General features: G+C 39.1%; 1 protein-coding gene across 1 annotated transcript; it reads left to right on the top strand.

The window, feature by feature from the left end:
* The first annotated feature begins 551 nt into the window (after positions 1-551).
* Positions 552-24544, top strand: polr3b (polymerase (RNA) III (DNA directed) polypeptide B). The gene is made up of 28 exons (XM_054619377.1): positions 552-746; positions 1067-1099; positions 1527-1583; positions 1676-1740; positions 1867-1942; positions 2438-2538; positions 3295-3386; positions 3497-3614; positions 4404-4512; positions 5292-5414; positions 8858-8974; positions 9060-9194; positions 10391-10552; positions 11378-11578; positions 12286-12448; positions 14238-14391; positions 14692-14766; positions 14869-14967; positions 15096-15223; positions 16748-16957; positions 17083-17241; positions 18191-18308; positions 18452-18594; positions 20993-21096; positions 22291-22457; positions 23161-23274; positions 23393-23566; positions 24176-24544. The coding sequence occupies exons 1-28, from the start codon at positions 675-677 to the stop codon at positions 24303-24305; spliced, it is 3399 nt and encodes a 1132-aa protein (XP_054475352.1). The 5' UTR covers positions 552-674; the 3' UTR covers positions 24306-24544.
* Positions 24545-24857: the final 313 nt, after the last annotated feature.

The raw sequence follows: 24857 nt of genomic DNA, 5'->3' as shown, positions 1-24857 counted from the left end.
GCTGCAATGCATGGTCTGCCTGCCCTATCCAAATAACCTATATTATTCTGGGGTTTTATCAGGTGAAAACCTGAGACTATTTATGCTTTTAGTTTTTTTTAAAGTTAAGCATCAAGTAAGTCAAGTCCAAGTCCAGTTCTGATTCTGAGTTTCTGGAAAAGTGCAGTGGCAGCAGAAGTTTCACCAACCTGGACAAATAAAACCAAGTGAGAACATTTTGCATTTAATTTAATTAAATTTTTATGTTTTTGTATTTATTAATTTGGTCAATTGTCTGTTTATTTGGCCATTTTCCGCAATACTAATAAACGAATACATTCCCACAAATCTTAATTCACATTTAAAGTACCAGTGCTTTGAATCAATAACGTGCCTAGGTTTACCAAATTTGTTTGTGCGTTAGGTTCATACTGATGTTCACAGACACTTGCCAGATAACCATACCTACAAACATGCATACAAGAATCTCTATACCCGATTATTGCACGATTTCCTTCAGCAGCAGAAAATGACAGAAGGGCGGAACAACTTTCTTTTGTTCCGCCCGCACGGACGTTTTACAGTGGAACACATGAGAGGGAAGCATGCTGCAGCGACTTCCGACGAGAAAGTATATCAACATTGACAGTATGAACAGAGTCTTATGTGTTTACTATTGAGCAGTAGAAATAACCATGGAGGTACTTGGAGGAGAGTTTTGTGACATGACTCCTCAGGAGCTGGCGGCTCCTGTCAACACTATAGCGGTGAGTTGAGAGGAAATTAAGCCCGAAAGTTTCACACCACGAGTGGAGAAGCTAATGTTAGCATGGTGGCTATCACGACAGACAAAACATAACAAACAGCTTGTGGAGTGCTATATGAACCTAAACCACAGGCAGTGTGTCAGTTATAGTGTCACACCTATTGACATGTTTGTCATTTTTGCAAATTGAAGACATTCTGAAAACTTAACTTGCGGTTGCAGAATAACAAAGATTTTCAAGCTCAATGCTCTCACTGCTGGTTAATGACAAGAGTCCAGTGGAACCTGATGTGTTATTTTATGTCTTTTTATTTTTTACAGGAAAAATGGAAACTGTTACCTGCCTTTCTAAAGGTAACATACCAACATTTATCCATCTGCTGTGTACCCCAAATATCCCATACTGAATGTTATCCTACATGTAGTTTATAAATCCTCTATTATGATATATGTAGCCTGATTTTATATTGTGATGTGATAGTGAAGTTACTGTTAAATTAACATATATTTTGTTAATGGATGAAATGATCAGAGTGTTTCTGTCTTTAATCTAGTGAATGAAATGCTTCAGGTTAAATCAAAATTTCACTAAAATCATGGATTTTCAACGTTGCCAACAATAGCCTAACACACTGAGAAATATTTAAGGGATAGATGCTTATAATTTGCAATTCATTGTTTTTATATATATTTTTTTTAATAAATCAAAAACAGTATTTATTTCACCATGGACATTTTTTGTTTCTGCGTCATTGTTTGACCTGTTCAATCTGTTTTCCAGGTGAAAGGTCTGGTGAAGCAGCACATCGACTCGTTCAACTATTTTATCAATGTTGAGGTAAAACACAAATCCAAGTGTGTACAGCTGAGTGTGTGTACAGCTGTATCTTTATGTATATATGTTCATGTTGATTATGTCTGGTTTTCCAGATAAAGAAAATTATGAAAGCAAACGAGAAGATCACAAGTGATGCTGATCCAATGTGGTACCTCAAGTAAGTCACATGAACATCGTCGTTTGGGTTAACTGACATTAATCTTACACTACAGACATACATGTAGCAGCTTGTGTTGAAAATAGTTAATGATGTTTTTAATATTTATATATGTTTTCCTTGCAGATACCTAAATATCTACGTTGGCATGCCTGATGTTGAAGAAAGCTTCAACGTAACCAGACCAGTATCTCCTCATGAAGTGAGCTCAGTTTGTTGTGTAATGTTAAGTAAAAATTATGAACCTATGTTGGCAGAAAAGTTTGTGTAGCTGCAGTTCAACATATTTTTTTTCAGTGGAGACAATTAGTTTTTTTTGCTTATCAGAGATAATTTGCCAATTGACAGATAAGTAATGGTCAAAAATTTTCATATTTGCAAAAATGTCAAATATTTGCAGGTTGCAGCTTCTTGTATGTGAGAATTTTCTCTGTTTCACATCATTTTTAATTAAGCGTTTTGAATTGATCAAACAAAAGCAATGTGATGACACATATTTGGTTCTAGAAACTTAAAGTATGAAGCACATTTTTCACTATGTTTTGAGATTTCATTGATTAAATGATGAATCAATTGTTTAAAAAAAACATGAGTTCTAGCCCTGATAGGTATATTTGGTAATTATGTAAAAATATATTAACCCATGATGACATCAAATGTCAGAACATCTCACTCATTGTTCCTGTTGTTTTTACAGTGTCGTCTCAGAGACATGACCTACTCAGCGCCCATCACAGTGGACATAGAGTACACTCGTGGCAGTCAGAGAATCATCCGCAATGCACTGCCCATCGGAAGGTATCATAATATCACAGTGTCACATTTTGCCCAGATTTAATTTATGACCTTCAGAGTCAAAACTTTACAAGCCACAGAGACATTTCACCAGTCTGGATACAACATCTTTCAGTCACCGTTAATTCTGGTCCCCTTTTAATTTATCTTAAATGTATACTTCAACTCCCAAAATGACCATTTGTATATCAATTACTCACCCTGTGTTACCTTGAATTTTTGAGTTTTTCTTGAATGCCTTCTCAGTGAACCAAAAATTTGAAAACTGAGAAAAGTCTTACTCATTAGTGCAAGGAGAGCACAAGCACGACACTGTGCGGAAGTGTTTAAAATAGGAAGGTTTGACAAAGATACATATGCAAATGAGACTTTGATTACACTGCATGTGTTGTTTGAGAGTTTCAACAGATGTTTTTGTATAGTTTTGCTGTTGTTAAACACAGCCACCATTTACTTCAATTAATTCTAAGCTCATTTTTTTTTCTTTGTTCACCGTGGAGGCATTTTTTTTTAAGTTAACACAAGGTGAGTAATAGATATATAAATGGTAGTTTTGGTGGTGAAGTATTCCTACAACTCTTTCGCCTGCTAATTTTTTTCAGAGAGCTTGATGATGATAAGCTATTATCTCACAGTTTAAGTTTTTGTCCATAATGGATACAAAACAATCTGTATATACAGTATAATATAAGAATATATACAGTACAAGTATAAATTCAGGCTCTTGTTAATAATGTATTTAACTCTGCTTTGCCTCAGGATGCCAATCATGCTGCGTAGCTCAAACTGTGTTCTCACAGGAAAGACGCACATTGAGGTTTCTAAACTCAATGAATGTCCTCTGGATCCAGGTATACAAAGGATTACACTGAATGAGAGCATTAACACATCCTCACAATTATCAGTACAGTTTAATTTTTGTATTTGTGATTTATACACTCCATGTGGTATTTCTGCACAGGGGGTTATTTCATTGTAAAAGGTCAGGAGAAAGTGATTCTGATCCAGGAACAGCTGTCCAAGAATCGAATCATTGTGGAGCAGGACAGGAAGGGTGCAGTTGGAGCCTCAGTTACCAGGTACTGTAACAACATCTCCCCTAATCATCCATTCAGTGAGTTTTTAAAAAGGCAGTTCCATTAATAATACTAGCACAGATTGCAGGATTTAAAGGCAACTGCTTGTGAAACACACACAACCTCAAAAAACTAAAATATTAAAAAGACAATGTCAGTCTCAAATGTCCAAACAGTTCTTGAAATGTTGACTTTTCATTTTTACCCGTAGCACCATTTGCATTTCTAAAAATCTACATCCAGAAAGTCTCTTTAGATGTTAACAGAACGGAATACTGTGTGGGTTGTGTGTAGATTTACCTTCAGGAAATAAATAGTTCTGCTTAAAGTTAAACTTTCACCAATTTTATGAAATTAAAAATGTTTTGCTATTTTAGTCATATGGGAACTAACAGTATGTAGATTATTTTTCTAATAATCTACAACAGAGGATTTTTTATTTGCATTTATCATCATAAAGTCTCCTCGCGTTATTCTGATCTGCAGGGATGGAATAAGAGTGTAAAGCATCAACACTTATCAGGAGCAATTCAAATGAATGTGCACGATAAACAAAGCAGGGATCCACTCATAAAAAGCTGCTCAAAAGCGCTACTGAAGGTCAAATACTCCACATAGCACCATTTAATACCTGAAATTTTGAAGTTGCGAAAATGATATAATTATATGTTACTTTTGTTTCCATAAGTTTCCAGTTCTTATATCATTGTGACATTGTTTGCTTTCTTTATCAAACCTTCTGTTTCTTCACCTGCTCTCAATTTATTATTGAAATCTTTTCTTCAATTTCAGCTCCACCCATGAGAAGAAAAGCAGAACGAATATGATTGTCAAACAAGGCAGATTCTACCTCAGACACAACACGCTGTCAGAAGACGCTCCGATTGCCATCATTTTCAAGGTGAAAGAGTTGTTGATGGTTAAACTGACACATCAACGTGATACTGAACTTCCAGTAGAGGGTGCTACAACACAGCTAGATGAGTTGTTTATACTGATGTTGTTTTAGTCTGCTGAATTATCTCCAGTAGATGATTTCACACAACATAAACAATACATGTCCCATTTCATGAGAGGTTTCTGTTGCACGTTAGTGTGCAGGTAGCAGTCAGTAGTTTCAGTAGTACTTCATCAGATCCATGTTCATGTGTCGTCCTTCACTCTAAATGAAAATGTCAGTTAGCCAGCTGGCATCATTAACTCCTTTTCCCACTGAGGACAAATCTCTCCAAACTTGTCAACTTCTGAGAGTTGAGTGTTTGGAGCTGAAGTCATTATCTGCAGCACAAAGTTTGCATGCTGGCTCTGTTTACAGTGCACTTGTATATCTTGGGTGAATTCTTTCCCCTTCCCTTCCCGTGTTTGGCTGCAGAAACAACATTTGAGTTAGAAAAAAGTGTGGGACAGACGGATCAGTTCCCACAGCTTCACATTTCCATAAACAAATGTCAGACAACCTTATGACTCCCAGTTCACCTCGCCGTCTACCAACACTGCTCCTCCTTATGCCTCCTGGCTCACCTCTTGTTCCAGTTACTAGTTACAAAATGTCTACTTTGTGTGCACATCACATCATTTCTATGGTCTTCATGTAGTTACATAAATTATATCTTTATGAGTCCACACTTGTAACTCTAATCTAACTTTCCATCACACGCTCTTTTCTGGTCGTTCACACAGGGTATGGGCGTAGAGAGTGACCAGGAGATAGTGCAGATGATCGGTACGGAGGAGCATGTCATGGCCAGCTTTGCCCCGAGCCTGGAGGAGTGTCAGAAGGCCCAGATCTTCACACAGACTCAGGTACGTCAGTGGTCTATGTGTGGTTGAAGTTATTATCCTCAAAATATAGGAAAACTCAGATTTTTACACATAAGAGTCATTTAAGTAGTTAAGGGGAATCCTACTAAGCCTTAAATTATCTTTTTATCTAGATTTACAAAGCTAACAAAACATACAAGTCTTGATCAAGCATTGTTTAAAAAACAAACATGCGCAAATGATGAAATTACAACTGCTAATTATAATATATGATCATAAATAAATCATTCAGTACACAGAAATAAGAAGACAAAAAAGAGAGTCCACTAAAACACAAGTACATGATTAAAAAAAAAACCCTGAGTAGAACCAGAGCTTTAAGGTTTACCTTGAATATATTCAGTTCACTAAAGAAAAAAAAATCACGAACAAAAGAGGAGGATCTTTTAAGTCTAAGAAAATAACCCTGATGTTTTCAAGGTTTTCTCAGCCTGAACTTGAGAAGTTAAACAGAGCCATTGTGCTACAAACTGTTGGACTTTGAAGGGAGTTTGCATTTACCAGGCAGAATGGGCAAGTAAATGGATGCAATTTGTTGCATTATGGGAAATGTAGGGTCCAGCATTTAAACATCAGGATATCTCGTCCTGGGCTGCATTGATTTTGACCTTATAACCCTTTTTTTGTTAAATGAGTTGTTCAACATATTGGGAAATACACTTAGTAGTTTTCTTGCTGAAAGTTAGATAAAATGATTTATATCACTCATGTTTGTGCAGTAAATATATAAACTGACAGCAGATTAATTTAGCTTTACATAAAGACTTGAAACAGGGGAAAACAGTTAGCCTTGCTCTCTCCAACGATAAGAGAATCAGCCTACCAGCACCTCCAATGCTGTGTTCACACTACAATCGACAAAAGCAACTAAATGGCCAAGTGTACATTGTCGGTGAGTTGCTGTTAAAGTGTCGCTCAAGTGCTCTTTGAAGTAGTTCAATAGCTCTGGGAACTGACTAATGGCATTTTTGTAGATGGAACAGAACAAGTTTAAACAAACACATGTGATTGGTTGATGCTTCCCGCGTCATTGAAAGAAGTCAGGACCAGCCCAACTTTGATTTGTAGCACGTCACACATAGACAAGTGTCGGGCTTCAGTTTGTAGCTTCATGTCAATGGCTTCCATTAAAAATGACTTGTAACCTGTTGTTTTGTCGCTCTAGTTAAGTGTGAATGCAGCATAAAGCTTACCGTACTAATTAGAGTCTCTGCTGGTCGCCTGGCAACCTCACAGGAACAACAAGACTCAGGAAGTCACGTTACCCCCAGTAGATCCAGTACTAGAGGCGGGCTAGCTTTTCACCCCAGTCTTTGTGCTAAGCTAAGCTAATTGCCTTCATATTTAGCATACAGACCTAACAGTGGTCATCTTATCATCTGACTCTCAGCAAAGAAGTGAATTAGCATATTACTGAAAATGGCAAAATATTGATGATAATTTCCACACAAAAAAGTATATATCATGACTCGAAGAATTGAACGTTGTTGAAAGCAATAACTGTCCTTCTGTTATAAAATTGCATGAGACTCTCTAGCTAGTGAGGATATTTTGTTGAACAAGCTCATTTTGCTAGTTTTTAAGTTACAGTGTAATTCTCAGTATAATTCATTTAGACAACAGAATAGGTAGAATGATAACATCATTACAGTATGATTCAGCTGGAAGTCAATAAACGGTGTTATTGAATTATCAGCCAGCCATAATATGCCCATTAACTCCGTCTGAAGAGCAGGATGTTGTTGTACAGACACGGAAACAAGCGGCTCCTGTCTGTTGACAGAAGGTATTTTCTTTGTCTCTGTGATCTGATGACTAAGGTTTTGTCTTACCAGCCAGTCAAGTAATGCTTTGGGTAGTTTATTCAGGAGGCCTGCGTGTTTTCTTTGACATCTACAGATGAATGCAATCGCCCAATTTGTTTTTCATAAAGATTATGTTGTTAGAGGAACCGCTGATGCATTGATGAGGCCATATTTGCCTCCTAGCAACCAGTCTCCGCCGCTCTCATGTTCCTCTGTCTGCCAGCCTCCATGATGTCTTTTCATGGTATTCATTGGGTCATTGTATTGTGCACAATGAGGCCTAAATCTATATAATTAAAGGCAGATAAGGCTTACGAAACATTGTTATCAGATTATGATAAGTAATCTGCCTAAACTAAATTTGACTATCATCTTTTCTTTCTAGTGATATATACCTAGAAATCAGATTTGATTATTTCATCAATTAATAAATATGAATATATGACATTACAATATGTATGTATGTATGTATGTATGTATGTATGTATGTATGTGTGTGTGTGTGTGTGTGTGTGTGTGTGTGTGTGTGTGTGTGTGTGTGTGTGTGTGTGTGTGTGTGTGTGTGTGTGTGTGTGTGTGTGTGTGTGTATATATATATATATATATATATATTATTTTATATTTTTTTTTTTTTTTTTTTTTTTTTATTAGACAATTACTTTTTCTACGCTGTTGACATGAGGGTATTTAAGTGTACAAAATATATATATTTAGAGAGAGAAATTTATTTAGTGCATTGCGGATACCAGGGTGGGTGGTCTTGCCAAAAGTCTTCAGCCTCATTATCCTCTGACCTTCTATAGATAAGTAGAGGGCTCCAGAGAAACACTGACTTGCGTGTGTGTGTGTGTGTGTGTGTGTGTGTGTGGGTGTGTGATTTTGATTCACTTGACCTCCCACAAGCCTGATACATGTGTTTTCTGTGCTCTTTTTCTAGAAAATTCCACACATGTTAATCATTTTACAATCAGCCTCAAACACACTAACACCAAATGCCTTTAAATACAAAACTATTGACCATTTCTGGGAAGTGAACCTCTATAAATTTTGTATACCAAATTAAGTTTGTTCTTAGCATTGAATATCAAAAACTGTCAAATATCAAAAGTTGCAGGGCTTCAACGGGAGAGAAAAAATACCAATAATACTTTAATAAAAGTACTGAAAGTTTGCATTTAATGCCTGATCAGTATCATAGACTTTCTGACTTATTCTTTCTTTGATCCAATATTCCCTGAAATAAATTTAATTTCAGAATATATTTAATAACAGCAAAGCTCTTTATGTTAACACTGATGCATTAAGTTGTGTCTTAAACTTTTTAAACCCTTCTAGATCACATATGATTCTTGACACTTGTCACCCTAGTGGTTACATTTATTGATTGTTTTTTATTTATTTACTTGTTTTATGTTTTTGTCAAGGTCTTATAGCTAAGAGGTTGGATTGGGTGCTTTTTGCAAATGTTAAGCATTTTAGATAAAATTTGTTAAAAGAAAACTTTATTTTTCCCAAACTAATACAAATATTTTATGGGATGTTTTTTGTGTGTCACATCCGTACCAACATCAACACTTGGCACTCCCTGACCTCGGCTGTATCTGCTGCTCTGTGTTTCAGGCTCTAAGGTACCTCGGGAATAAAGTGCGAAGGCAGCGCATGTGGGGAGGTCCCAAGAAGACCAAGATGGAGGAGGCCAGAGAGCTTTTGGCGTCTCTTATCCTCACACATGTGCCGGTATGTTGGTAAACAGACAGACAAGAATCACAGCGTGTATTCAGTACATTCCACAAATTGTAATCATTGTGTTTTTTGTCTGCAGGTCAAAGAGTTTAACTTTCGGGCAAAGTGTATCTACCTGGCTGTGATGGTTCGGAGAGTGATCCTGGCTCAAGGGGAGAACAAGGTGGACGACAGAGATTACTATGGCAACAAACGTCTCGAGTTGGCTGGACAGGTAAGCCTCCATGTGGTCTCATTTATTGCTGGTGTAATGCAATATTTAATCTGCCATTGACTCAGTCGGTCTTATATTTTTCACATTGCATGACAAAAACACACAGGTCCATGTAGTTCGTTTTATTTGTTAATTTGTCAACGGATCAACAGGGAATCAGTTCTGACATTAAAATACACCCTGTTGATCTGGATGTTCATAATTGAAAGGTATTCTCTACCTTTTCTTTACTCATAGAGCTACTAGAAAACAAAACGGGCGTCATACTGATGAATAATACACGTGTGGAAAAGAACAAATATTGCTCACGTGCTTTAGTGTGAATGGGTCACAGCACTGGACCAAAGGACAGCGGCTGCTCCAGCCCCGATCGCTCACCTGCATCTTTGTCCCTGCCTCCTTCTTTTAATAAAACTCTCATTATTTCTATTCAGCTTTGTTTTTCCCTTTTTTGTTTTCAACCCCCCTTCCTGTATTTCAGCCTGGCTTTGTCAGGAGAGAGATATGCAGTGGTACCAAAATCCAGAGGCTGTGGAAGCATGGGGATTTTTCAGCACCGTGACAATAGAATTGCTGCCTTGACTAGAGCGATTGAGCTAATCCGCAGGCCCGGCTCTGATAATGTAATTACTGCTGTCTTAAGGCCTTTAATTTCCCCCCCAACCTGCTCTGTATAAGGAGCAGGAGATGGAGGAGGGGGGGGGGACAGACCCCTCTTTCAATAGGGGGCTTACACACTAACAACGCCAGCAATCTCCTCACTCTCCAATTATGGTTCCCTGACATTCAACTAATTGGCCTGGCTGCGCAACGGAAGCTTAATTTCTTTATTAATTTTAAGCAGCGCTGCCTGTTTGTTTTTGATGTATGCTAATGCACAGGGTGGGTGGGGGTTGTGAGAGAGGTTGCCTCCTGTAGGCCTGGCGGAGGAGGACACAGACCTGGGACCGAGGCCAGGTCAGGCTTATCAGTGAGCCGGCACACCTGGTTATTAAATCTGACTGTAAACACACCTCAGCACTGATTAAAGGCAGGAACAGATGTGAGGTGCCAGAAGATCTGAGAGTCTGATTATGAAGAAACAATGACAACTCTCTGAAATGACTGTTCTTACTCAACATCCTGGCTGGAGACGTGACAATTGAATAATATCAATCAAAAACATTGTCACTGATGATTGTGTCTCTCTGTCTCAGCTCCTGTCTCTGCTGTTTGAAGATCTGTTTAAGAAGTTCAACTCTGAGCTGAAGAAAATCGCTGACCAGATCATCCCCAAGCAGAGAGCAGCTCAGTTTGATGTGGTGAAGCACATGCGGCAGGATCAGATCACCAACGGCATGGTCAATGCCATATCCACTGTGAGTGTGCGCCATTCATAAACCATAAATATTAAGAAATTATTAATAGAAAGGAAGCACCTGACCCCTCGATGAACCACATTTAAAACCTTATGCCATCAAACATCTGTCCTACTGAAGCACATTAAGCAACAAACAGAGTCACTGTCTGCTCCGTCTCTATGAACACTCAACGCTCAGACTACTATTTGGTGATTAAGTAATGATAAATGTATTTTTATGTGAACAGTCGTTAGTTACTTACACAAACTAAGTTACCCCAACACTACCAGTAGAAGAGGTAAAGCAAAACGTGAATGAACAGAGTAATCTAGTTGATTGCATTTATTATTATTTCCGACAACGTTTTATTCTGTTTTGTTTTGTAATTGTGTACATTCAGTCTTTTTTTTTTTTTTAAATATATATACAATGCAGACATAAATAGATGTATATAAAAAAGTATGAAGCTAAAATCCAGTTTATGCTCACAGAAAGAAAATAATATCTCTTAATTTAAATGGGCATCATCTGAGCTGAGGCCTCAGACCTCTACACAACGCAGATAGCTTTTCATGACTATGAAGGCTGAGTCATTGCATGAATTTGATATGTGGCACAGCAGTTCTTAGTCACAACAACACGGTCCAATCACAGCAGAGTGAGTTAGTTGTAATTTAATCGTGCATCTTTCGCCCCTTCAATTGGAAAGCTTTAAAAGCAAAAGAATACTTGTTTTAAGTGGAATTAATATGATAATCCTAAATCTTTTAGTTCATTTTTTTGTCCATGAAAAGTGTATTAATAGGCAGATTAATTAATAATAGTGATTTATTTTGTCCACAGGGCAACTGGTCTCTAAAAAGATTCAAGATGGACCGTCAGGGTGTCACCCAGGTCTTGTCTCGTCTCTCTTTTATTTCAGCTCTCGGCATGATGACCAGGATCTCCTCCCAGTTTGAGAAGACCAGGAAGGTCAGCGGGCCACGCTCCCTGCAGCCGTCACAGTGGGGCATGTTGTGTCCGTCTGACACACCTGAGGGAGAGGTGAGTGAGCTGCTGCAGCCACACTTCACCTGTTCCTGCAGGTCCAGTGACGAGGTTACGCTAACAGTTCTCCATGTTGAATATCTGCTAAATGCTGATATCAGAGTAAAAGTATGCATGGAACATGCAGGGCTGAAATGAGCCACATGGTACAGTGTTACAGCTCTTGCCTTTTTGAAAACATCAGTAGATGTCCACTAAATATGGTTGTAGATTGATTTGGTGTGGTTGTCACAAAACGCGTGGTTCATTATTGTTGTTTTGTATGCAACATTATACGGTGTTAATTGGGTCATTTATTAGGTGTTGATAATGATGAAAATTGTGACGAAATCATATATCGAGATATCCTGATACACAATTAAGTTGTCTATATTGATAATAACAAGCAAATACTACCTAAAATATCTCTGAAAATCTGGTTATTTTGCATTAAATCAGAAAATTATCAGTTTCTTTCATTTGTCAAGTATTAAATTCACACAAGAATAGACAAACCATGTGGTTATTCATATAGTTTTTATTTATTGAATTACCAGAAGAAAATTCTACATTGTGATTTAAGTTGTCATTGAGATATGAAATAACCTATATCGTGATGGAAGATTTTTGCGATATGGCCAGTCCCTCGTGCAAATACAAAGAAATGTAAATTTCTATATAACATAGTATCTTCTAATGGTTTATAACATTGTTTTGGTTTGTAGGCCTGTGGTCTGGTGAAGAACTTGGCTCTGATGACCCACATCACCACCGACATGGAGGACGGTCCGATCATCAAACTGGCCTTCAATCTGGGAGTAGAAGATGTCAACCTGCTGTGTGGAGAGGAGCTCTCCTACCCAAGCGTCTTCCTCGTCTTCCTCAATGGTAAAACTCCTCCGCATCACTGCTGCCTAATTAATAAATAAACACAAAGAGAACTAACAGTGGATGCTGTTGCTTTAGATCACTTGAAAAGAAAGTTTAATCCTCCCTGTTTTGAATGCATTGCTTCTGAACATGAAGGGAAAATATTCTGTTTAGTTTACAGAAAGCAATTTTGTATTTTGCAGGGTGGCTGATAAGTCATTAATTTCATGGCAGCAGTAGGTATTATTCTTGAGTCAGAACTTGGCCCCTTAATTACTGTATATGTTTGTCTCACCACTGATAACTGTCAAATTATATTAGCTGCCATACCATTTAATTACTTGGTAGCAGCAGGTGTCAAAGCCCTTCAGAGTGTGTTCCCTGCAAATGTGCCCTCACACAGAGGCATAGCACAGTGTCTCCTCTGTTCTCCACTCATTTGTCTGTCAGACTTGATATGAACAAACCCCTGCAGGCAGCCTGAGCTCGGCTTTCACCAGCCGATGAGGTTCAGAGAACATTACTGTATACGCATGCTGATTCTCTTTTTCTTTCCATATAAAGTTTGCTTTTTCACTCAAAATTTAACCAATAAGCTGAATTTGCTCAGTGTCTTACTCCCATAGTACCTTGAGTTAACTGTTTCACTTCTTATGAACACAATTATTCTTAAATAGAAGAAGTTACATTTTCTTTCAATCGACTTCTTCATTTAGCTCTAGTCTAAAACACTCCTATTATAGGCACAAATGCCAAACATTTCTGTGATCCAGCTTTTCTTACTTTGATCTGATGTCAAACAATATATTTGCATTTAAGACGGTCGCATGGACAACATTAGCAATTTGAAAACGTCACATTGGATTCTGAGAAATTGTGATGGGCATTTTTACCCATTCTCTGAAATTGTGTAGACAGGATGATTAATTACAGTCCTACTTTACGCCCGGGCCACACTGTCGTCGTGAGCAGGGCGTGACAGCTACCTCGCTGTAATGCTGCAACTCGCCTACGTGTGGTTTTTACACAGACAGCTTTTTCTGCTGCGGTGCTGCTGCTGCCGCTGCCAGCCCTTTCTTTCTTTAGATAATTATCATCTCATAATGGCCAACAATAATAGAATGTATAATTTAATTTAATTATAAGTGTTAGTTTTACTTGATTTTAGAAAGAAAAAGGTTAAGAAGCATGTGCTCATTTGTAAATGATGATAATAATAATAATAATACACAATTAAAAGGCAGTTATCTATTAATTTATGGAGTTGTGCAAGTCCCTGCATTCCCACAAACTCCTGCAAATAATTCAGAATGAAAGCCTCGTGTTAACAAATTAAGGGATTCTATTTACGGAAAAATGTTTGAGCTTTTATTTTGAAACGGAATATGGACGTGTTGAGTTACAAATTAATATTTACTTTGACGTTCTACAGATAACGAATTTGAAACTGTAGTAACTTTTTATGTCTAAAGATCACTTTCACAAATTATCTTTGCTGTGGACCAAGAGGCATTGTGCCCCGGGCGTTAAACACAAACACAACCTGGAAACAAATACATTAACTAAACACATCAATCCTCTTGTCAAATGCTTGATCAGAAAGAAAAAGGCCCTAATCAAAGCGGAATCATTCTAAAGTGTTTTTTCCGAGGTGCAGGAGTAACTCACTTGTAGGTAGCTGGACAAAAGATATCTTCATGTTCAAGACTGATACCAGGATATGTTGAAAGGCGATGGTGGGTTACAGTACTTGAATGTTTTTGTAGTTAAAGCATGTCAATTATCTCTGTCTGTATTATGTCGACAGGTAACATTCTCGGTGTGATTCGAGATCAACACAAGCTGATCAACACCTTCAGACTCATGCGCAGGGCCGGTTTTATCAACGAGTTTGTGTCAATCTCCACCAACTTGACCGACCGCTGCGTCTACATCTCTTCTGATGGAGGACGTCTCTGCAGGTGGGCAGGTTTAAACCTGGACTGATGCATAAGGCATTTAAAAAGCATGAAAAATAAATGCTATGGGATGCATTCTGTAATGCAAAAATTAGACTACTTCAGTCAGACCTTTGTACAACACAATCACATTTTCTTACTCAGGAAGTTTGAATTATTTGCTTAATTTAAAGTAGCAAAATGTATTAACCTTTCATAATTTGTCCTCCTGGTGTGGTGATGTTTAATAACAAAGAATATGTCAAACCTCTCTCAGTAGTTTGACAGCTTTCTGCTTCGTTCTATGCTGTTGTTCTCCATCAGGCCGTACATCATAGTGAAGAGGGGACAGCCGATGGTGAAAAACAAACACATTGAAGATCTGTCACAGGGCTACAGGTGAGGCTGGGAGTCAGGAGGTTTCAAGAACCTATTTGTGTGCAGATAATCATATATATTTAAAGAGCAGATTGTAACTTAAACACACTTTTTTGCCTCCAGAACCTTTGAAGACTTTCTTCATGAGGGCCTGGTGGAGTACCTGGATGTGAATGAGGAGAACGACTGTCACATCGCCCTTTATGAACACATGATTAGCAAGTGAGTGGCACCCAATGCACCTGACACGGTCAGAAAATGGGAAAATGTTCTCCTGATTTGTTTCTGTCATTCAACGCACTGCTTTCACTGCCTCTTCTATTTGTTTTGTTTTTTTCATTTTCCTGCAGAGTCACAACCCACTTGGAGATTGAGCCCTTCACGCTGCTCGGGGTGTGTGCCGGCCTCATTCCCTACCCCCACCACAACCAGTCGCCCAGGAACACCTACCAGTGTGCTATGGGCAAGCAGGCCATGGGTAAGATTCAGCTGAGCAGGTAGCTTCAGTCACCAGGCAGGTCTTTAAACTGTAAAGATCTCAAATCCTTTCTCAAACATCCTCCACACAGCGACAGTGTTTACTTCTGTGCATGCATACACGCAAACACAGATACTGACAGTAATTTAATCTTACATCAAGACTATTCTTAAGCCTCCTAAATCTGCTGGTTCAGAGTTTAGAGTTTTATTTGCACAAGTTAAAATCATTCAACAGGACATTAGAATAACAAAAAGTATAGATACAAGCAGCCTGCTGGTTCGTCTCCCCCAAAACTCTGCTACTGCGCCACTTCTTGTCAGAATACATTTGTATGTGTGATTGAGTGTTTTTTCTCTATGTGTGTGTTAGTGTGTGTGTATGCGCATGGACATCAAACATGGGGCGCTTGCGTAGGTCCTCTATTGTGCTGTGTGTGTGCGGAGGCCCTTTCCCTGCCAGTCACCCAGAGTGTCATTAGCAATTCATTGTGTCTGCTCTGGCTGTGCTCGGGGGGTCAGTGTGCTCAGCTGCGAAAGACCACAGAGTGCGCACCCGCAGCTCCTTGGTAACCAAAACTTCCCCAAGCGGCCCTGCTAACATTCGTAAGAGCTGCGGTCAATCCCCCCACCCCCACCCCTTTACCTCCGTCCGTCACCTCCTCCCCTCCCCCCGTTATTAGAAAAACACAGACTGGAACTATATTTGGCCCAATATCCTCTGCGTTGTCTGTTTTGTGTGGACAGCGCTATACATGTGCAAATCTGGTTGTGTAGCTCGGGCCTATTATCACCGACTCTGTGCTTGTAGCCTGATTGTGAAGTAATAGCATCTGACAAATGTCAAGGCTTCCAGGGAGGCCAGACTTCATGCCATAACTGAGCCCGCTCCTCAACTCCACTGCTCTGAGGTGGTGCTAACCAGGCCCACCCCGACCCACCCAACAGGAGGATTTACCACATGTAATCTGCTCATAATTGATTTAAAGACTGTTTTGTTCATTGACGGCACTGGGCCAAAATCTTCTATCAGAATACAGGTCATTTCATGTCTCAATAACAATGTATATCACTACGTAGCATGTGTTCTGGTTATTTGATAGATTGTCTTTATAAAATAACATGTTTTTTGTATCGTCGTATGTGACTTTTATACTTGACAAATGAAAGTAACAGAGTATTTGCTCCTTTAATTAGGAACTTTAGAGCAAAATGATGAGATTTTCTAAGATCTTTGAGGTGGTATGTGCTTGTTATTGTCAATTTAGACAATGTAATTGATTATCATGATATCTCGATATATAAATCAATCACAATATGATTATATTGAAAGACGGTAAATTATCATATTGGATTATTGCCGAGCATTACATTTACTCAGGAACTTTGAAAATAATGATACAAACTGCAGTAAACATTAACAAGATAGTTCCATATATCCATAAACATATTCATTCAGAGAGTCACGGAAGTAAATTCTTCATGCAAAAGCAGAGAGCATTCATCTCGCTGCTCCTCTCTTCAGGTACTATTGGCTACAACCAGAGGAACCGCATCGACACTCTGATGTACCTGCTGGCGTACCCTCAGAGGCCCATGGTCAAAACGAAAACCATCGAGCTGATTGACTTTGAGAAGCTGCCTGCTGGTCAGAACGCCACTGTGGCCGTGATGAGCTACAGCGGCTACGACATTGAGGACGCTCTGATCCTCAACAAAGCCTCGCTTGACAGAGGTGACGGAGCATGATTTAACTTTCACAGGATTTTAGCGTTTTTATCTTAATTTTTAATTGGATTTGAATTCCAACCACCTGTTCAGGTCTCAGACAACTAATCCTAATCTCCATGTTTCCAACAGGATTTGGACGGTGCCTGGTCTATAAAAACGCTAAGTGCACGCTGCGGCGTTACACCAACCAGACCTTTGACAAGGTGATGGGGCCCATGCTGGATGCTGCCACACGAAAGCCCATCTGGAGGCACAGCATCCTGGATGCTGACGGCATCTGCTCCCCTGGTGAGTACCTGCAGGACTGGATGAGACCCAGCATGCCTTGCTGCTCCTAACCAGGCTCCACTGCTCCAATAATGTCACTAACTCTATTATTAATAATAAAACAGTATTCATCTATACCTTATTCATTCATTTGAGAGATGATTCGCTGTGCAGTCTTTTACAGGAATTCAGTCTTTTTGCTGGCATTGGCTTGTTACTGATGTTTTACTCAGTGAGCAAGTGTTCGAGGCCTCATGAAACTTTAAAGTTACTTTATGTGATGTAATTGCTGTTGAAACATGTTGGGGTGGGACATTATTGATCAATCAATCAAAGGGATATCGGAAAGAAATGTTCAATTTGATACAACTTATCAAAATATTTGTTGGCTATATGGGTTGATTGTGTTCATGCCTTTTTTACAGAAAATTACTTCAGGTGACAATTAAATATTTACTGTTTTACGGGGAAAGAAAGGCGCCTGGCATCTCCATTTATTGTGGTCTTTAAAATCTCTGTCTGGTACTGACTAACGGCATTTCAGCATAAGCAGAGTATCCAGCTTTCTTTATCACGGCTTCTGTTTGTGTCGACAGACACACAGCGAGATCCAATGAAGGACACTATCATGGTGCAATGAGTTAATTAGCACACTTAATGTGCTTTTGTACAATTAATTGTTTGGAAGTAAATAAAGGGGAAGTTTTCATTGTTATAAGAGATTAATACACAGACTGCAAAATAAATGTAATGCACATGTAGCTGCACATCCTGGAGAATGTCTGTTCTTCTTGGCGGTCAGAACTTGATCTAGATTTTAGACTGTGATTGTTTTGGTTTCAGAGAATGAAAACATTCCTTCTGAAAAGGAGTGTGGGTAAGAGTCACATCATATACGCGCATGTAATGCCTGTGCAGGCCATCATTACCAGGTGATAAAGTGTGTGATGTGTCTTGTGTGGGGCCACAGGTGAGAAAGTGGAGAACAAGCAGGTGTTGGTGAACAAGTCCATGCCAACCGTCACCCAGACACCACTGGAGGGCAGTACCCAGCCAGGCCAACCCCAGTACAGAGACGTGCCCATCAGGTGAGTGCACTTCTGCTCGCAACATCACACCCACCTCTTCAGCTTCTGTATGTTAAATAGAAACAGCTCAACTTGTTTTGATTTCTTGCAAATCCTGCTGTAGAGAAAATCACTTACGCCATTTTTCTTTTTACTTCCTGCAGCTACAAAGGCTCAACAGACTCGTACATTGAGAAAGTCATGATTTCATCCAACGCGGAAGATGCTTTCCTCATCAAGATCCTCCTCAGGCAGACCAGGAGACCAGAGATAGGAGACAAGTTCAGCAGTCGGCACGGACAGAAAGGTACCGGCCTCAGCACTGTCCAACCATATTCTCTCTGAAAAGGGCAGCATGTTGAGCTCAACCCTAAATGTGCACATTAAAGAGCAGTGCGTCAATAGTCACCACCATCAGTCACTATCAGTCATGATAGATTGTAAATGACTGGAAAAAAAAAAAAAAAAAAAAAAAAAAGACTTTGGTCGTCTCTGTGCCGGAGCATTTGTTGAGTCAAGTCCCAGTAGCTGTTGCTCTGTCACTGCCCCCCTGTCCTCATCCTTCAAGAGCTCTTTTCAATTAATTGGCTCTTTGTCCTGTGCCAGACTATGCAAATTTATTACACCCCAGCAGTATTCTGCTGCTACTGGAGAAAAAGTGTTTACAACCTCCATTGTTTTGCAGCACCTCCCCTATTGAGGGCTTGTATGATGTTTTAATCAAAAAGCTAACTGGCGCCATGCATAATTTACTCTCCTCATTAACGCAGTGGCCACTGGGCGGTCAGCTCAGGGTGGGACAATCTCTTCTGTCTCATATCGTGACGAAGAGAGAGGGGTCGCCGGGGGTTAGCTGGAGATCTGGATGGGAACTCCCAGATGTGCAACTGATGTACGGCTAGTCAGGTTAATCAGAGCTCTATGCAGTCATGTTGAGGAGTTCAAGGAAACTTTAGAATTAAGAAATGCTCAGGAAAACTTTTTTTTTTGCTCCAGTGGGCTTGTATTTGTATGTAGAATTAACCAGATAAATATTTCAAACTGAATCCTAAATCAAGGTTTTATTATTTTATTAGAGTTTGGCTGCAGCGATAGATCTCACAGCTACTCATGACTAGTCTCATAAGTCCTGGTCAGCAGAGCAGAATAAGTTAATTATTTACACACACACACTCACACACACACACACACACAGCTGTGGAGGTGGGGGAGGAGGTGGAGGGGTTGTCAGTAGTAGGGGCCCATTGTGCGAGCCGCCAGCGTGGGGCTGTATGAGCTGTGATGGAGGGCTCTGGACCCTTTCTGTTGTCTTGCCTTTCTCTGCTGATTTCATGCCTCTTTTATCATTCACTTTCACACAAAACAAACAACACCGAGGATGTCTGCTATGGGAACTAGTGTCTCTCTCTCTCTGAATCTTTCTAATCACCTTCTCCTCCATTTTCCACTTTCTTTCCTCCTTCTCTCTTTCCCCTTTTATCCTACTTTTAACCTGATATTCAAACTTTTTTTTTTACTGCCTTTTCTTTCTTTTCTTTTCCCCCTTTTACCTTTTCTTCTGCTCTCTTTCCTCTTTTTATCCTACTTTTGCCCTGATATTCAAACCTTTTTTTTTTAAACTGCCTTTTCTTTCTTTTCATTTTCCCCTTTTACCTTTTCTTCTGGCTTAGCCGTACTCGCCTTTTCTCTTTTCCTTTTCACCGTCTTCCTGCTCTTGGATGACTTTCCAGCAAATCTCTGTACTTGTTCCCAGTCAACATCCTGCTACTACATCCTGTATGGCATCAACAGTCTGCTGTGTCGCTGAGTGGTCGGCTAATAGTGAATTTTTCCCACGTGCACGGATTCAATTTCTCCTCTTCAGTTGATCCCCTCCACTTCCTCAGAGTTAAACTGAAAGTCATGGATGTGTAATCCCGGTCTCCCTGTCAAGCTAAGCACCTTTCGCCACTTCCTGCTCCCCTTCTCTTCACTCCTTTTTCTCTTTTTTTCATTTGCAAATGGCCCTACAATCTGTTTACCCTGGCCAGGGAAGAGTGCCTCGGCCCCTCAGCAAACATTTGCACTCACACTTAAACTCCTGGCTACCGGAGCGCTTGTCCCCCACATCATGCGAGTCAAAGAGGACCCTGTCTGTCCACATGAGTATGGAAATGTCATTCTGTCAGAGGTCCACACCAGGCCTCATGGCGGCAAAAAGTTTAACTAGAAGTTTGCTAATATTTTTAATCAGTGCTGTTAGGGCAAAGCTGGTTTGACTTTTTGGTTACAATAGAACATAGTGCTGAAACTGAAAGTTATATTCCTGACTTTTATATTGATTCTATTAGATGAATCATAAAGTCTTAATGTAAAATGCTTATTATGACTTCTGAGAGCCTGAAATGGCGTCTTCAAATTACTTGTTTTGTCCAACCAACAGCCCAAAGTTATTAGATTTACAATGATTATAAATGCAGAATAGAATCTGATTCTCACATGTAAGAAACTTAAATAAGCAACTAGTTAGGAACTTTTGCTTGATAAAAGACTCAAACAATCAAGTAAATGTTAAGATTACTTTTTGAATTTTCTTGATCGAATGATTACTTATAAGGACTGATTTGGCATCATTAATTTAAGATAAATCACTTATTAGTGCGTGTTGTGCTTCATCTGCATGTTGACTTCAATAAGTTTTATTCTTTCGCTTTTGTGTGTATCAGGTGTTTGTGGCCTCATCGTTCCACAAGAGGACATGCCGTTCTGTGACACGGGCATCTGTCCAGATATTATCATGAACCCTCACGGATATCCTTCCAGAATGACGGTACGCACTGTGGAAGAACACATTTTGTTGGGTTAAAACTAACATCATTTTTCATTACAGTATTTTCTCAATAAGTCATTTCATTGTTTTAAATAATAAAATGTCTGTTTTTTTGATTAATCAATCAATTGTTTAGACTAAATCATAACAGAAAATAGTGCCTCTCATACTTTCCCACAGCCCAAGGTGACGTCTTAAAATGTCTTTCTTTGTCTGACTTACAATCCAAAATTGAAAGACATTTAGTTTACTGTAATTTGTGACAAAGTAAAGCAACAAATGATCAGATTCGAGCTGCTGGAACCAATAATTGTTCTCCATTACTGTTTAAAAAGAGGCTCAAATGATTAATCAGAACAGTTGTAGATTTGTTTTCTGTCAATTGATTAATTGTTCAATAATTTCAGCGCTAACATTCTGTGTAATCTTTGTCATATAAGTCAAATCAACTTTTATTTTGTTGAAGATTCTGTAATTTGACACTGAATCCAAAACCTGCAGACAGCTGAGTTCAGAGTGAATCACCTCGGCCTCCCTGTTGACCGTCGCTCTTCATAAGTTTGTGTCGGCTCTTCTCAGACAAAACTGTCATTATCCCCGTTCCTCTCCTCTCTGGGTTATCATTGGCTTCCAGAGCACACGTCCATTGACGGGGCTAAGCAGCAATCTTACTGTTCACAAACAGATATTTGTTGCTGTGGAGACGGCTGCCAGCGAAGCCGCCGCCTGTAGCAGTGTGTGTGGAAGTTTTATCAAACATGCACAGTACATCTGAACTGCAGGATGGTGCTGAATGTGAATGACATGAAACTTGGCCCCGTTTCCACCAGCTTTTTGTCCCTTACACTGTAAAAACTTGAATGATCTTTACTGCTGAAGTTGTCAGTGCCAGTGTGTTTGCTCCCTGTGGTTGCCATGGAAAAGGCTCAGAAATGTTTGGCTCGGGAAGATGTTTCTGTGGTCTGAGAGTGAAATGAGAGTAGGTGTTTCCTTTTATGTGGTGGGGTCAGGGGTCCTCTGGGTGTGACCTCAGAGGAATTGTTGAAATCAGTCATCCTTAGACTGCCGGTCCCACCCCACGGGGTACATGTGTAATCTATTCTCACCCACAATATCAACATTTGGGGCCAGGAGAGAGTGTAAAACACAAAAGATGTATGTTAAGAACATATCCATTGTGTGCGATTCTGTCAGGTGGGAAAGTTGATTGAGCTGCTTGCTGGGAAAGCCGGAGTCCTGGATGGACGGTTTCACTACGGAACGGCGTTCGGAGGCAGCAAGGTGAAGGATGTGTGTGAGGATCTCATCCGCTATGGATACAGCTACCAGGGCAAAGACTACGTCACCTCAGGAATCACAGGGTAATAAAGAGCCCATGTGCCATCCTATTAAACACAACTCAGACACACTTCACATTACTGGCTGCCTTCTTAATGGATTCTTTAATTGTTAATTTTTTTACTAAGAGTTTACAAAGACATAAAACTAGCTTGTGTTAGAAAATAATTGTAATGTAATGAGCCCTTTCATCAGAGCGATTTTAGCTGTTATGCAGCTTATATAAACAATAAAACCATATTTACATTTTCATAGTTATTTTTCGTTTATCAGCTGCATATAATATTTGTACACATAATATTCAAGTATTAAGATTAAACAAAAAAAAGAGTGCTATATACGCAAAACAAAAAAAAGACTGTCCACTCGAAGGTATGACAGCATAGCTAAAAATACATGCCCAATATTTATGTGTGTATATAAAGCTTCTAGTCCCTCCTGTATTACAACAAGACAATAATGTAACTTTTATTTATAGACAAATCCTTCACTGAATAAAAAACAATCAAAAGTTTGTACGGATGCAAATCCCAACTTTACTGAGCACAAAATGATTCAATCTGATTAAATTGTCAATTTTGCTACAATGAAATGTTTGGTATTTTTACTTGATAAATGACGGATGTTTATGTTATTGAATTGAGTGCTAATTGAGATAGTCTCTATTGTAGTGTTGACTAGATCTTTATGGATGCATTTGATTGATATTTTTCGTATTTTCCTCAGGGAACCTCTGGAGGCTTATATCTACTTTGGACCGGTGTATTATCAGAAACTGAAGCACATGGTGCTTGACAAAATGCACGCCAGAGCCCGAGGCCCCAGAGCCGTTCTCACCAGGTAAAATCAATGGTCCCATTGTAATTGTATAGAAGTAACAAAATAAAACAGTGCTACTCTAAAATGCCAATACCTCTATTACTCTGGTGATATTATTATGCATCTGCTTCGTTATCAGGCAGCCTACGGAGGGCCGCTCCAGAGACGGAGGTCTGCGTCTTGGCGAGATGGAACGTGACTGTCTGATCGGCTACGGAGCGAGTATGTTGCTGCTGGAGCGCCTCATGATCTCCAGTGACGCCTTCGAGGTGGACGTGTGCGGGCAATGCGGCCTGTTGGGATACTCTGGGTGGTAAGTTAAACACTTCAGTCGACAACTGCAGACCTGTTGATCAGTTACCCAGTGTACATTGCTGTGTACTGAAAGAACAAGAAACTTAATAAAGCATCGTCATTTTCAGAAAAAGCTTAAAATGAATGGTAATTCACATTAACTTAAAAAAAACCCCATAATTTTACATTTTATGTTTCTACATCACCTCACTATAAATGAGCTCTCGTTGGCTACTGAGTCATCACTTTTAGGATGAAACTCTTGTTTACCACAAGGTGAAGCTGGACAATTAACTGAGAATTTACCAGTTCAACTTTAGGACTGATATTATTTTTCTTCAAAAAAAGCAACAATTACTTAGTCTTAAACAGTTTAGCATTTGTAAAACATGAAGTTTTAGCACATATTGTAATGCAGACAAGAAACTGTCGTGATGTTGGTTTGCAAATATAAAAAATGCCTGATATAATTACAGTAGGGGTTACAGATTGAATCTAAACTCTTAAAAATGGGGTGATTTTGTTTTTCCCCGACTCTCTGAACTGCACTAGTCCTTAGATCAAATGAAAGTTCAGTCGTTAGTCCTCTGGTTTGTCTACGTTCTGATCCTCACTTTCAATCTTCCAGGTGTCACTACTGTAAGTCTTCCTGCCACGTTTCCTCCCTGAGAATCCCGTACGCCTGCAAGCTTCTGTTCCAGGAGCTGCAGTCCATGAACATCATCCCCCGACTCAAACTGTCACGCTACAACGATTGACCAGGACAGGGACAGAAACACATGTCTGTGTGAGTGAAAGGTTATGAGTTAGTGATTTAAGTTACAAAGTCTGAAACTGATTGAATTGTAAAAGCTATTAGAGCTGTGAATGAGAAGTAAAACTTTAAGAAAATGTTGGCATTTTGTTGACAAACCAAAACGTGAAGTTTCTTATTTATGTTCATACTTTCTCACCTTTATGTTTTTCTATGTGTATATAATAAACTTAAAAAAGATTATTTCACAATCAGCTGCTGTGTGTGCTGCTATGTTGGTTACTTTTAACTCAGCATTTCCTGTTTAATAACAAATATTTAAATAGGTGCTTTTTGAAAATTGCTTTAAAAACTGAATACAACTTCTGATCAAGCATAAATAATAAGACATGGAGAAAAAAAACAGCAATAGTCCATGAGCAGTTTGTCTTATTTTTCTTTCGTTTATTAGAACATAAAACCATCTCTTTACATGTTTTAATGCTACAAATTACAAGTTAATCTTTTAATTTCTTCTGAAAGATTTTCAAATAGTTAAATGTGTTTTCTTACCCTT

This window comes from Anoplopoma fimbria, chromosome 19 (assembly GCF_027596085.1).
Source record: "Anoplopoma fimbria isolate UVic2021 breed Golden Eagle Sablefish chromosome 19, Afim_UVic_2022, whole genome shotgun sequence".
Lineage (NCBI taxonomy): Eukaryota > Metazoa > Chordata > Actinopteri > Perciformes > Anoplopomatidae > Anoplopoma > Anoplopoma fimbria.
This window is presented reverse-complemented; position numbering and strand designations above follow the sequence as displayed.